This window comes from Drosophila virilis, chromosome 4 (assembly GCF_030788295.1).
Source record: "Drosophila virilis strain 15010-1051.87 chromosome 4, Dvir_AGI_RSII-ME, whole genome shotgun sequence".
Taxonomy (NCBI): domain Eukaryota; kingdom Metazoa; phylum Arthropoda; class Insecta; order Diptera; family Drosophilidae; genus Drosophila; species Drosophila virilis.
Genome location: NC_091546.1, coordinates 13,260,318 through 13,272,727, shown reverse-complemented (window position 1 = coordinate 13,272,727; position 12,410 = coordinate 13,260,318). Strand labels below are relative to the sequence as shown.

Here is a 12,410-nt window from a genome sequence, read left to right as displayed (position 1 = left end):
TGGTAGACATAAACAATTCACCCTAAATATCACGCCACTGTCAATGTTCCCATCAGAGTACTATCCCACGCATAATTGCTGACGCAGCTCAAACTTCACTCAATTTTGACTCAAACTCTCTCAAAGCGAAGTTTGCTAAGCGACCGCAACAGTTAGATAAATCAGTTCATATTCGGGAAGCAAATCTGAATGTACTCAACAAAAGTAGCCGTTAAGTGAAAATAATAAATTGAAATATATTTTTTTATAGTAACCTAACGTGCAAAACTTAATTATATATATGTTATAAAAATATTTTAAATTTAAGTAATAATATTCTTGTGCATTTGTTGCTTGATTTAATAATCAAACACTAAAAACTCTCTAGTCAGAGTTTGTGCAGCTTGAAATAGTTTTGGAGCCACTGTTCCCATTCATAGTTCGAGTGTTCGGTGTTAATTGCAAGGGCTCAGTCCCCAAGTGCCGCGCATAGTTGTCGCCCCATAATTGTTGTCGCCGTCGTCGTCGTGGTCGTCTTCTGGTGCTGCCGTTGACTGCTGTCTGTCAGAGCTGTCCATCAAAGCGTTGCCAAGTTGGTGTTAATGGGCGCCTAGAATGCGAGCGGCTGCTGTTGCTGTCGTTGTTGCTGTTGTTGTTGCCCCCTCCTCCTAGCTAGCTGCCGCTTGTTGTACACGCGGCTACGCATGTTTTTGCTTGTTGTCCTTCGGGGATTACGCGTCAAGTTCGAGTAATTGCCCACGGCACCAGAGCCGTCCACTTTTTGCCTTGCATTTCATTTATTTTTGGATATGCTTAATATATATATATATATGTATATATAAGAAAAAGTCACACACATGCACACACACACAGTTCCTGTTGTTGTCTCATTCCCGTCCTTATCCCCGACCGCTCAGCAGCAGTGAAAGTTAAGCAGCCACTCCTAACTCGCTGTGGGCGTCTGTATTTCACCACCCAGTGCGGACAGCTCCTTGAGGAATTGCCTCGCATTGGTCAGCGTGGAGCCGCCATAGATGATGCGCCTGTGCACATTGGACGTTTGCTTCTGCTTGATGAAGTCCACTAGATTCTGGTACTCAATATAATTGCCGCCGCCGACCATGAAGACAACAGCGTCCTGGAATGGAGCACGATTCTTGGGCAGCACATCGCCGCCTTTTAGCAGTTTGGGATCCAAGTAGAGATAATCATCTGTTTCGGCATTGCTGCGACATTCCATGACCTGTTCCGTTATCTTGGTCACGGGCAGATTCTGCAAGAAATTTGGAATAAATTTAGCTTTAACTCTAGCACTGCCTAATCTTTAGTTAATATTTACATGTCGCTTGACAACCAAGTTCTTGACTCCCTCCATGACAAAGGAGCTGCCCTGCGAGACGAGCTTGGTGAACATGGAAACGGTTCTGGTGCCGCCGCCCTCGTATTGTGTGGCTTGACTGATGCTCGGCGAGCGGTTCATAATGGATTTCCAGCGTTGGACGTAGGCGAGCGCGGTTAGATCACAGCCGGCGGATTGCAGCGCTTCACGCAGACGCTCCAGCTCCGGCTCGGGCAGCTGCTGTGCGCAAATATAGTAAATGATGTACAGACGCAGCTTATCCTCTGGCTGGCCAAACTCAGCATCGCGCAGCAGCTCCAGCAGTGGCTTATCCAGCGTTTGCTTGGACATGATTTTCTCTTCGATCTCAAAATAAGAGTCCAGCCGTCGCGCCTTAATGCAGTTTAATATAGCTGTGGCTATCTTAGTGTGCATATCAATGAGACGCTTCTTCTCCATCAGCTGGGGCAGCGAATTGACGGCGCTGGTCAGCATGGCAGTCGTATCGTTGACCAACGAGAAGGCAATATCTGACTCGCCCTCAATGCCCATGGAGGTCTTCAGGCGTTTGATTTCCTCCTCAGAATTGCGATAGGACTCGAGCTCCTCCTGTATGGCCTCTGCAACTGTAGGAAACGGGCTGCCCTTGTGCGTGACCCAGAAGCGATCATTGCGATCCAGGTCGCAGGCCTTGGGTTTCTTGCGTGCACCTAAAGAAGAGGTCAATTGTTACGAGGCAAAGGTTAATCAGTTGTACATTGGCTACTTGCCTGTGCTGACAGCTGCCGCCTCATCCTCTACGTAGACGAGATTCAGGCCCAGGTCGAGCACATCATGCACCAGCGCCTGATATGACCATGTGTGATGCAGCGGCGTGGCCAGATCCATGTTGCGATCGAGCAGCAGCAGCACAGGACGTTGAAAGCTGAAAACGCCGCCACCAGCCTGTGTGGCATCCATGTGAAAGAGATTGGCGCGCGCATCCCACAGATTCTCACGCAGCTTCTTCTCCAGCTTGCGGGCCACCATTTCGGCAGCGCTGTTGCGTGGACAGCGTATGATGGGCACGTTGCCCAGCGTGACGAAGAGCGCGAAAAGTGAATCCACAATCGAGTCCATCAGTGCCTCCATCTCCTCGTCACGCGTATTCGCACGATTGATGGCATAGTAGGAGAGCTGATCGCTCTGCTGATGCTTCAGTATAAAGAAATCATCTTCCAGGCTGATGAAGTTCACATACTGATCATAGACCCGATGAATGTTTGCCACGCAACCAGCGTGCAGGGCAGCCGCCGCCAGATTTTCGATTTTGCTGCGTGTGATAGGCGCCAGGAAGTTCAGATGGTAGATGTCATAAAGGCCATTGGAAAAGTCCTGCTGGATGCGATCGAGATTTTCGTCCGTGGGCAGGCAAAAGTATACAGCCGGCACATCTGGTATGGAGTCCCGATCCGAGTGCAGTTGCCTAAAAGCAACAATTTTCATTTGACTTTCATTTTTTTTGAACCCTGACCCTCCCCTTCAATAATTACTCACACATGCAACGTCACGCCCAGTTCGCGGAGTTCCTTAATGGATATGATGGGCGATATAATGTCCTGGCCAACGCGGTCATATATGAGAATCTTCCACACGGGCTCCGCGGCCATTGCCTTTGGCTGCTGCGAGTTTAAATTAAGCATTTGCTTAATCGCATCTGTAAACGAAGGCAGAATTGAAGATTATTTGTATCAATTGTTGGGAGTCGTTGGGTGAAAAATAGCGCACTTATTTGCCGTTCTCGCAATGTTAACATGTTGTCTGTGTTTGGATATTAAAATGCCAGCGAATGAGTTCGAATTTAATTAACTTAATTATGTTAAAACATAATTTACAAAATACAACACGTCACAAACGTCCAAAACGCGTTTTGGGCAAATTTAGTGCATTACATGAGAAACAGCTGTTAGCTAAGAAAGTGTGGTGGTCGCACGATACATTTATATTGCGACCGTGTTAAGAGATATCGAAATGTACAGCTGATGCTTCGCTGCCGACAGACGTCAGATGTCAAACGCACAAGCAATTTGCAATTGTCATTCGTTGAAGTGTAGTCAGAAATTAAATCATTTAATTATATGAAGCGCATTTTCGTTTATAAACAGTCTTCAGTTGCAACTAATATTACAAAATAAATTCCCGCTTAGTGTGCACAAATGAGCAGCACTGATTTCACCAGACGGTAACTGGTTCGTTCATGAGCGAAACTGCTGTCAGCTCAGAGAGCATTTATGTTATGGTCGACAGAGCTGTTGTTATTTTGCGTTGAACTTTCGAAGCGAGCGGACGTGTGCGGCCGGCAACAGCATAAATTCGTCGCGTAATTTTCTAACGCAAACAAAATCAAAGTGCGTGTGTGTGTGCAAACAAAAGTGCGGTGTTTTATTGCACTGTGTAAACAGCCGAAATGATTTTAGTATCAAAAAAGCCAAGAATTCGGCAAGTGAAACCATCAAAATGGCATACGGTGCACCGCAATGTGCTCAACACTTGCCGCCTATCGGGACGCCGACGCTGCGGCAGGCGTTCGGTCAGTTGTTATCATTTCTTCAGACACAGTCGCGGTTTCCTCTGGTTCGTACTCTGCAATTTGTTGCTTACGCCGAATATCAGCGATGCGCAGCTGCTGATTAATGTACAAAATCAGGTGAGTTTTGCTCTTGAATTTGTTATTTCTATATACATGTTCTTTATTTGTTTGCAATGTGAATGTCAAAATGGCCTTTTGTCGCCGACGCCGACAGCGCTGCTGGCGTTGCTGCTGCTTTTCGAACATTCAATTTCGAAATTGAGCGCGTCAAAACAAGTGTGAGAGAGAACTGTGCACTGCAATGTGAGAGTGGGAGCGAGAGAGAGAGAGAAAGCGCTGGCAAACATTTGTTGTTATTATGCATCAGCTGCGATTTCTTTGCTTTGTTTTCTATGAACTAATTAAAACTGTTAATTGATGAAACCTACGCTTTTTCCACTCAATTGATAAATGTAGTGAACTGTCCTTGAACTATTTTATTTAAATGCCAGTCACGTCGAAGGCTTGGACTTTTAGTTTTTGCCAACTTATTTTATACCACGTGTCTTACATCGCATCATAATATTGACATTTGCTTTGGCTATTCTATAAATTTTATATTGGCTTTGCCAAAAAGTCGCGTACAACAGAAAAGGCTCCTCAACCTATTTGTGTGTGTGCGAGTGTAAGGGAGAGAGAGAGAGAGAGCGTTCTTATGCTATATTTTTTGTTTACATGTGACATCCTTTAACATTGCGGGCTGCTGTTTTGTTGCTGTCCCTGGCCTCAAAATGTCGGACTCTGTCGACGTCGCTGCCGACGTCGCAGTTGCTTTTGCTCTCAGCGTGAGCTTTGTTTACATTCGCTTTGTTCAAACACACAAAGGCATTGCATACACAAACAGACCGCATTAAACACACACACACACGCACACACACACACGCACACACACACAAGTATATATATGCACGTGCACACCCAGCAGAACTTTTTGGATTTGGAAACGTGAATTCAATGTAGAAATAAATTTGCGTGTACAAAGGTCACGCATAATAAACAGCTTGAAAATGCAACGTTAATTTCTAGTGAATATAGGGCAGAAATTAATATTGTTTTCTACATAACGTAATGTTTGTGCTTAACAATTTTATAGAATTTTTAATGTGCGCACAAATATCTATTGATGTTCACATAAATATATGCGTTTTCAGACAACATTTTTATTTCCATTTCCATACAAAGGGTATTTATTTAACGAATATTATGGCCAACAAACATTTTCCCTAACAAGTTTCGAAAAATCAATATTTTTCCTTGTTTATAAATGCATACAAACATATGGGAATATTTTGAAATGTTTAGATTGAATAAAATTAAATATTAATGGGAAATTGAACTTTATATTTCATGACAATGAAGACAAAAGGCTGTTTCCGGGCGTTCACCAAAAATCAAGATTTGAAATTTTTTACAAAGAAACATTACAATAAAATAGAATTTTCCTATAGTACAGATTTAAAAAAACTAAACAATAAGAACATATGCTCTCATTGAAGTTGATTTTCTGAAACTTAAATTTAAAAAAAGAACAGCTAATCTTCATAATAAAACGCCATTAACTATTGAATTTCCCAAAGTTATACAGATTTTGTACAGAACTGCTTCTGATGAAAAAGTATGTTGCTTTCAGTGTGTTATTCACGCGCAAAAGTTCAGTTGGGAGCGCGTTCGTATGGACAATCCTTTTGTGTTGTTCGTATTGTTGTTGTTGTTGTGTATTCTGCTTGTCATGTTGTTGAACTACATTTGTGATGGACCCCCCTGAGTCGAGTTCAGAGAAACCCTCAACTCGTTTTGCCTTATTTTTCTTATGTTTGCATTCTCACTATTTCTTTTACCCGAGTCTCTTGACTCTAATTTGGTTCAGGGCCGTGTCGCGCTGCTCCTGCGGCAGTCCAAGTTAATTTGTGTCCTGGCAGCAGCAGCGATAGCAGCAACAGCAGCAGCAGCGTCTTGTGTGCTTCCATTTCTGTCTCTATTAATATTCTAGTGAACACCACAGAGTCTAGTTGAATTTTCTTACACTTGTTGCATATCCCCCGCTCTCCCTCTTGGTTTTGCAGGGCGGCGAAGTTATACAGGAGAGCATTACGTCCAATATTGGCGAGGATTTGATTACCCTCGAGTTTCAGAAGACCGACGGCACCCTCATCACGCAGCTCATCGACTTTCGCAACGTAAGCGCAACAAAATAAAAACTCGAGACTAAAAATGAGAAATGATACCAACAACAATCTTCTTTCAGGAGGTGCAAATCCTCAAGGCTTTGGTGCTGGGCGAGGAGGAGCGCGGCCAGAGCCAGTATCAGGTCATGTGCTTTGCCACCAAATTCAACAAGGGCGATTTCATCTCATCGGATGCAATGGCCAAGCTGCGCCAAAAGAACCCGCACACCATACGCACACCCGAGGAGGACAAGGGACGCGAGACCTACACCATGAGCAGCTGGGTCCAGCTGAATCGCTCGCTGCCCATCACACGGCATCTGCAATCCCTCTGCGCGGAGGCCACCGATGCCACCTATGTGCGGGATGTGGATTTGAAGGCCTGGGCGGAATTGCCAGGTAAGTCGAAGTTCCTAACTATTTTCAGACGCGACTTTGACAGCATCCACGAAAGGTATTTCCAACTGATTTTTATTGACTGATCGCAAGTGAAATGCTGAGATCTTAAAATAGATTAGAGATTCGGTTTTAGTTTTATGGTTTGCGGAAGTAGAATTAGCAATGGACATATTTCATAGCTGTTTCTTTTTCTTGTGATGATAAATTTCGCAAACATTGGTGGAAAATTGGTGAAAAGCTCTTTTTTTTATGACAATCACATTCACATTACAAATCCACCAACTCGTTCGGGAAATGCATGGGCTTTATCATACAACAATATTTATATTTCTTCTGGGTAGGCTGGGCAGATTGTTTCTCATGAAAATCAAAATATGAATCGACCATATCGATTTGATCCGATCGCTTTGTAGTTAATTTCTTAAGATATATTTCAGGAGACTTCGCTCTTCGCATTGAAAATAGGGACCACAACACATCAATTGGAAGATCCACACTAAAGCTTGGGAAATGGGTGAAAGCTGATTGTTTCCGATTAGAAAATAGCCATTATCAGTTTGTTCTATCATAAAATCGAATGGTTTCAAGTTCGTGCTTTCCCTTGTGATAAGTTGCTGAAAATCGAATGGAAAATTGCTGAAGAGCTGCTTGCGCGTATTTGTGAATTCAAGTTTTACTTACACAATTTTCATTTGCATTTTGTTTTCCTTTCTTTCGCTTCTTATTTTTGCGCACTCATTTTTGTCAATGCACGTGGTGGTGTTTTTATACTGTTGTTGCACGGTTAGGCTCGTCGATTTCCAGCCTGGAGGCAGCAACCGAAAAATTTCCCGACGCGCTCTCCACGCGCTGCAACGAAGTGAGCAGCCTGTGGGCGCCCTGCCTGTGCACGCTGGAGACCTGCATCGGCTGGTATCCGTGCGGACTGAAGTATTGCAAGGGCAAGAGCGTGGGGGGCGACACGTCCGGGACGCAGCAACAGCAGCAGCAGACGAATTATCGCTGCGGCATCAAGACCTGCCGCAAGTGTACACAGTTCACCTATTATGTGCGGCAGAAACAACAGTGCCTCTGGGATGAATGACGACGCGGCGAGCTGCAGATGCGCTGCGCCAAGCAGGTGCCACTGACGCGGGATGCTGACAGCGACGGCGACGGCATGGCTGCGGCATGTGATGCAGCAGCGACTGAAACAGCGGCAACGACAATAACAACAACAACAACAAGAACACAAACAACGAGCAGGTTGACAACAACAACAACAACAACAGCAAGAACAACGACCAACAAATTACGCCAACTGCTTTTGTTGGTGCAACAGCAGATGCCTTTTGCACTGTGGAGCTTTCCGGTCCATCACATTTCCCATCACCCACAACAACAAGCACAACTTTCTGGCCAGGCGGAGGCACATCATCATCAACAACCTGATCATCATCATCATCATCATCATCATCACACGGCGGCCGACTTGTCGCATCACCCGTCAACAATGGCCGCCATCGTGGCGTGATAATGCGCATGCAACTCGGACAAGGGTATATAGACCCACACACACATGTATTGGTGTGGACACACCTACAACCTATACCCTTTCTCACTCTTCTTATGGGCTGTATATATGTAACTATGATTAGAATATTGCCAAGCTACACTTACGCTTATGCTGCTAGGTTAGGAGCTTTGATGAGCTGAAAAAGAAAGACATTTTATTCGCATTCTCATTCGATTCTCGCGTTCAGTTTTTTTCCCCCATTTAAATCCCAAATCTTTCTCATTCCTATTCGATTCGCGTGCTTCACTTCTTTTATAAGCTGTTCAGCATTTACAATTTTATTCAGATTTTGATTCATCATTTTCAATTTTAATTATTTTTATCGCCGTTGATTTGGCTTCTCTTTGCACATTTCCCTTAATTCGATTGCACTCGTTGTTAACATTTCCTACTCGAATTCCGAACATTTGATAAATATATTCTTTCCGTTGCTCTTCGATTCGCATCATATATTAATTTATTGAAATGTACATTCTATTTTTTCTTTTTAATTAATCGTTAATCCCTTATATACATTTATCTCATGGGTGTTCTATGAGCTGATTGAGCGTATTATATTATTATTATTATAACGTATTCTTTAGAATGAAATCACATTTTATTTATTTCTATATACTTGTGAATGGCTGCGCTTATTCGCATATCAAACATTAATCTGACAACTTTCTTTTCGTTGCATTTTTCATATATGATTTAAATATTTCCCTTGTTAACTATTTGTTTTAGAGTTCCTATACAATTTCTTAACATTTGCTAAATATATTCCTTCCGACTCGAATTTTACATTTTACTAAACTACAATACATTTATCACATACTTTAAATTCACTTGAAGGTATTTCTTACTCAAGTTCACATATATTTATTAATTCTTTATTATTCTTAAGTATATTCTAAATGAGCTCTCCAACATGTTTTTCCCATTCCCATTATATAGAAAATACTCTCTCTGAGAAATGCTTTATGATTTCATAACCTTTTCGACTCTATTCAATAACTTTTGCCGTCTCTTGGTAATTCAGAAAATCGCATTTATTGAATAACTCTTCCTGCTTTACTATAGATACGTCTTCTATTCCTGTTTATATATTTATTTTGTTAATCGTGAAACACTTGGCACTACCTAATGAATATTTTGGTGAATTTATATTCCTGACTTATACACCTTTATCTCTGTTTACATTTGCGGTCTTTGTTAAATAATGGCTCATTAAGATATATTTACGCAGCTCGACAAATTTTGTTCTTTTCTCTGCACCTGTTTCTTTTTCTTTCCTCTCACATTTGTCATAATTAATGTGTACATAATACAAATGATTGTCGCATCATTTAATTTTCGCTTTTCGCATTTTCTTCATCCCCTTATCATATTATGCTTTTTCATAGGAAAGGCAGCTCAATAAATTTAGTATTATAAATATATATATTTAAAGAAGATAAAATTAAATGTGGCCTTAGAATATTTTAAGAGCGCAACTTAAGAAGTTTGTAAAATTCCAGGATTTCACACATGCACACACACAAACTCACACTCTCTCACACACACACACACACACACCTGAAGTTGAACTGTCTGAATTGTGCTCATAATAGAAAATAAACTTTAACTTGCCATATAAGGTTAGTTCATAAATGTTCTATATATATATATATATATATATATATATACTAACCACAACGACTGCCGCAAATGCTTTTTTATATATAATAAAACCCAAAGAAATGGCTGTTCCGTAAACCACAAAACTTTAAAAAGGTTAAGAACAAATGTTTCGTTTCTCCTCCCCAAAGTTTTCCAATTCCAATTATTGTTCTAAATTTCATATGGAAAAGCCCTGCCTTTACTCGTAAAATATTATTCCATTTTTTTTATTCCGAATTATAAACTTGTCGTATCTTGATAATATACCTATAAGAAGCAAACAATACCAAGAACAATAATCTATTGTAAAATTTCAAGAACTAGTCTACTTAGAACTGTTAGAATGGCTATTTTCCTATAAGCATACTTAAAAAAATGCAAATATTAAAAAATTGTACACAAAATTCCAACAAGAATTTCAATTTCGACTAAACAATTTAGAGAGAAAAAAAACGGTGATAATAATTTTTTCTACAAACGCGAATGACGACAACTTTTTCTGCAATGTAAAAATAATAGATGTACATATATATATATATATAAATATATAATAATATAAGCTCTAGAATATAGTTAAAAATAATGCTGGAGAACTCAACAATCTGATTCGTATAAAAAATAATAATTAATCGATTTAACGACTAGGGCTAAGACAAAAATTAATTTAGTCATAATAAAGCAGCTGACAAATTCTACATTTTATAAAAAAAACAAAAAAAAAACAACTATATATTCCTACTTGATGGTAAAAGTGCTTAAACCAATTGCGAATTATAAAAACACTTGTAAACAAGTGTAAACACAAAAAGCCTGCAAACGTGTTTGACGTGCCAGGGCTGCCAACTTTTCAGAAACCGAAAGAGCTTAATGTGAGTATTAAAAAAACTTAAAAAAAAAACTAGTCTAAGGATTAATGGATAAAGGACAAACAGCTTTAATTAATTTTAAAACAAAAGCAATTTTTGTTTAACTTTTTTTTTTTTGAAAATAGCCTGAGTTGGCCACACTATAACGCTTTCAAGTCCGAAAAAAGCCTCACTTCCGCAGCTCTTGCTCGCATCTAAAACAAACAAGCTGCATCCTGGCGCTGCTGCAGTCGAGTCGTCCTCTTGAGCTAGTGGCAAATCCTTTATGCGATTTGTAATTCATGAGCAAGCGCGCACACAGATTCTTATCATTTATTTTGCAGCGCAAATCGGTATCGAGTGCCTTACACACCGAGAGAGAAAGAGAGAGCTAGAGAGAGCGAGCGAGAAGGACCTGAACTTGGCTGGGCTATAACTATATTCATGGCAGCGCTGCAGAAGGTGGCGACGATAGCTTAAGACGTGCGGAAACCAAATCGGCGTCGTAGAAAATTGAATTTGCTGCCAGCGGGAAGCACCAGAGGTGGGGTGCTGCAAATAGGGTTGGGGTATGGGCTCTGGGGCAGTGTTGTATTAGCGACCCAGCGTATTGGGTTTTGTGCTCTTGACGCGGGTGCAAACGTATGTGCATGCCTAATGAGCCATGAAATGCCAGGGATTGCGTCCTTACCATTTTTTTTTTCCTCTTTTGGGTAATCAGCGACAGCTGGCCACCGCTTGACGTCTGGCCCTGGGCCGCCTACGCATTGCCTTTGACCTCCATCTGTACGTATATATATAGATTTATATATGGTATGCAGTAGGCGAAGGCTATATAATTACAGTGAAGAGGGCTGCTGGCGCGTAAATCAAACAAAATCAACTCTCCTCGCAATGCTCTTAATTAAGTTTACACTTTCGCAATTCGATTTTCTTTGCGTTTCGTCTTGGTAGGGGATCCAGTAGTCAGGGAGACCAGACGACAGCCGGCAAATGTGACGGGTTCGGGACGGGACAAATATTGAATTAAGGTAAATTAATAAATAATTTTAATAATACTTTTATCAGCTTTGTTTTTAAGTATTGGTATTTTAAATTTGACTATATATATTTGTATAATAAGGTTCTGTTCATAGAGAAAAAACAAAAGAATATGTCAAATGTAGCAATTTTGCTGATTTTTAGTTATGATTGATTCGATTATCTTTCAGCTGATTCAACTGTTTTATCTTAATCAAAGCTCTTGATCAAAACTATTATGAACTATTCCAACTAAAGACTCATGATTAATTCAATCAAAATCGTCTGCACCAAGCTAATCCTTAAACGTAATCTTCTGATCCATTTAAAGATGTAAAGACGCATTTTCCCATTTTATTATGCGATTTAGGCCTTAACCCAGCTAAAAGCAAATTTGTTCATGATTTTATAGAATTGATTTGTTTCATAAAATTTGCATATTTAGTTTGGCAAACACAAAAAGCTAGCGATTGGTTCCCGCAGCTAGATATATTTATATGCAAAATCTTTTCATTTCTCAATTGGAAAGATTACAAAAGTAAAACTTTTGTCGCCTGTGGCTGCCTCAGCTGTTGGCCAATGTTCCAGACAGCAAACGAGTAAGACGAGTGCTCAGCGATGCGTTGTTGTTGTTTGTTGTATTTGCATCTATATTCGACTGTTTGCGTGTGTGAGTGGGTGTGAGTGTGTGTGGGTGGATGTGTTTGGATGTTCTGCTGCGGCCATGTGCAGAGTTTTTCGTATTGACTTTTTCAGGTCAAAAGGCGGCTGTGTGCTTAACATTTGCATAACTACTTACTACACAAACACACACACACAGACACACACACACAGACACACACACACAGACACACACACA

General features: G+C 40.9%; 2 protein-coding genes across 2 annotated transcripts; one reads left to right on the top strand and one right to left on the bottom strand.

Moving 5' to 3' along the window:
- Nucleotides 1-216: 216 nt before the first annotated feature.
- Nucleotides 217-3,244, bottom strand: Slh (sec1 family domain containing Slh). Its single transcript, XM_002051937.4, has 5 exons — nt 3,086-3,244; nt 2,855-3,014; nt 2,089-2,783; nt 1,319-2,028; nt 217-1,252 (listed from the first exon to the last, which is right to left on the bottom strand). The coding sequence occupies exons 1-5, from the start codon at nt 3,111-3,113 to the stop codon at nt 923-925; spliced, it is 1,923 nt and encodes a 640-aa protein (XP_002051973.2). The 5' UTR covers nt 3,114-3,244; the 3' UTR covers nt 217-922.
- A 140-nt stretch (nt 3,245-3,384) lies between these two features.
- Nucleotides 3,385-9,666, top strand: oaf (out at first). The gene is given in 4 exon segments (XM_002051938.4): nt 3,385-4,004; nt 5,990-6,103; nt 6,172-6,490; nt 7,279-9,666. Coding segments are annotated over 4 exon segments (1,398 nt in total). The 5' UTR covers nt 3,385-3,764; the 3' UTR covers nt 8,004-9,666.
- The last annotated feature ends 2,744 nt before the right edge of the window (nt 9,667-12,410 follow it).

Excerpts from the sequence above, each read along its gene's own strand:
- Slh (XM_002051937.4), bottom strand. The coding sequence starts at position 3,113 with ATGTTAACATTGCGAGAACGGCAAATAA. Across the intron at positions 2,784-2,854 it reads CTGGGCGTGACGTTGCATGT|GCAACTGCACTCGGATCGGG; the intron begins GTGAGTAATTAT and ends TGTTGCTTTTAG. Across the intron at positions 1,253-1,318 it reads ACTTGGTTGTCAAGCGACAT|AATCTGCCCGTGACCAAGAT; the intron begins GTAAATATTAAC and ends AATTTCTTGCAG.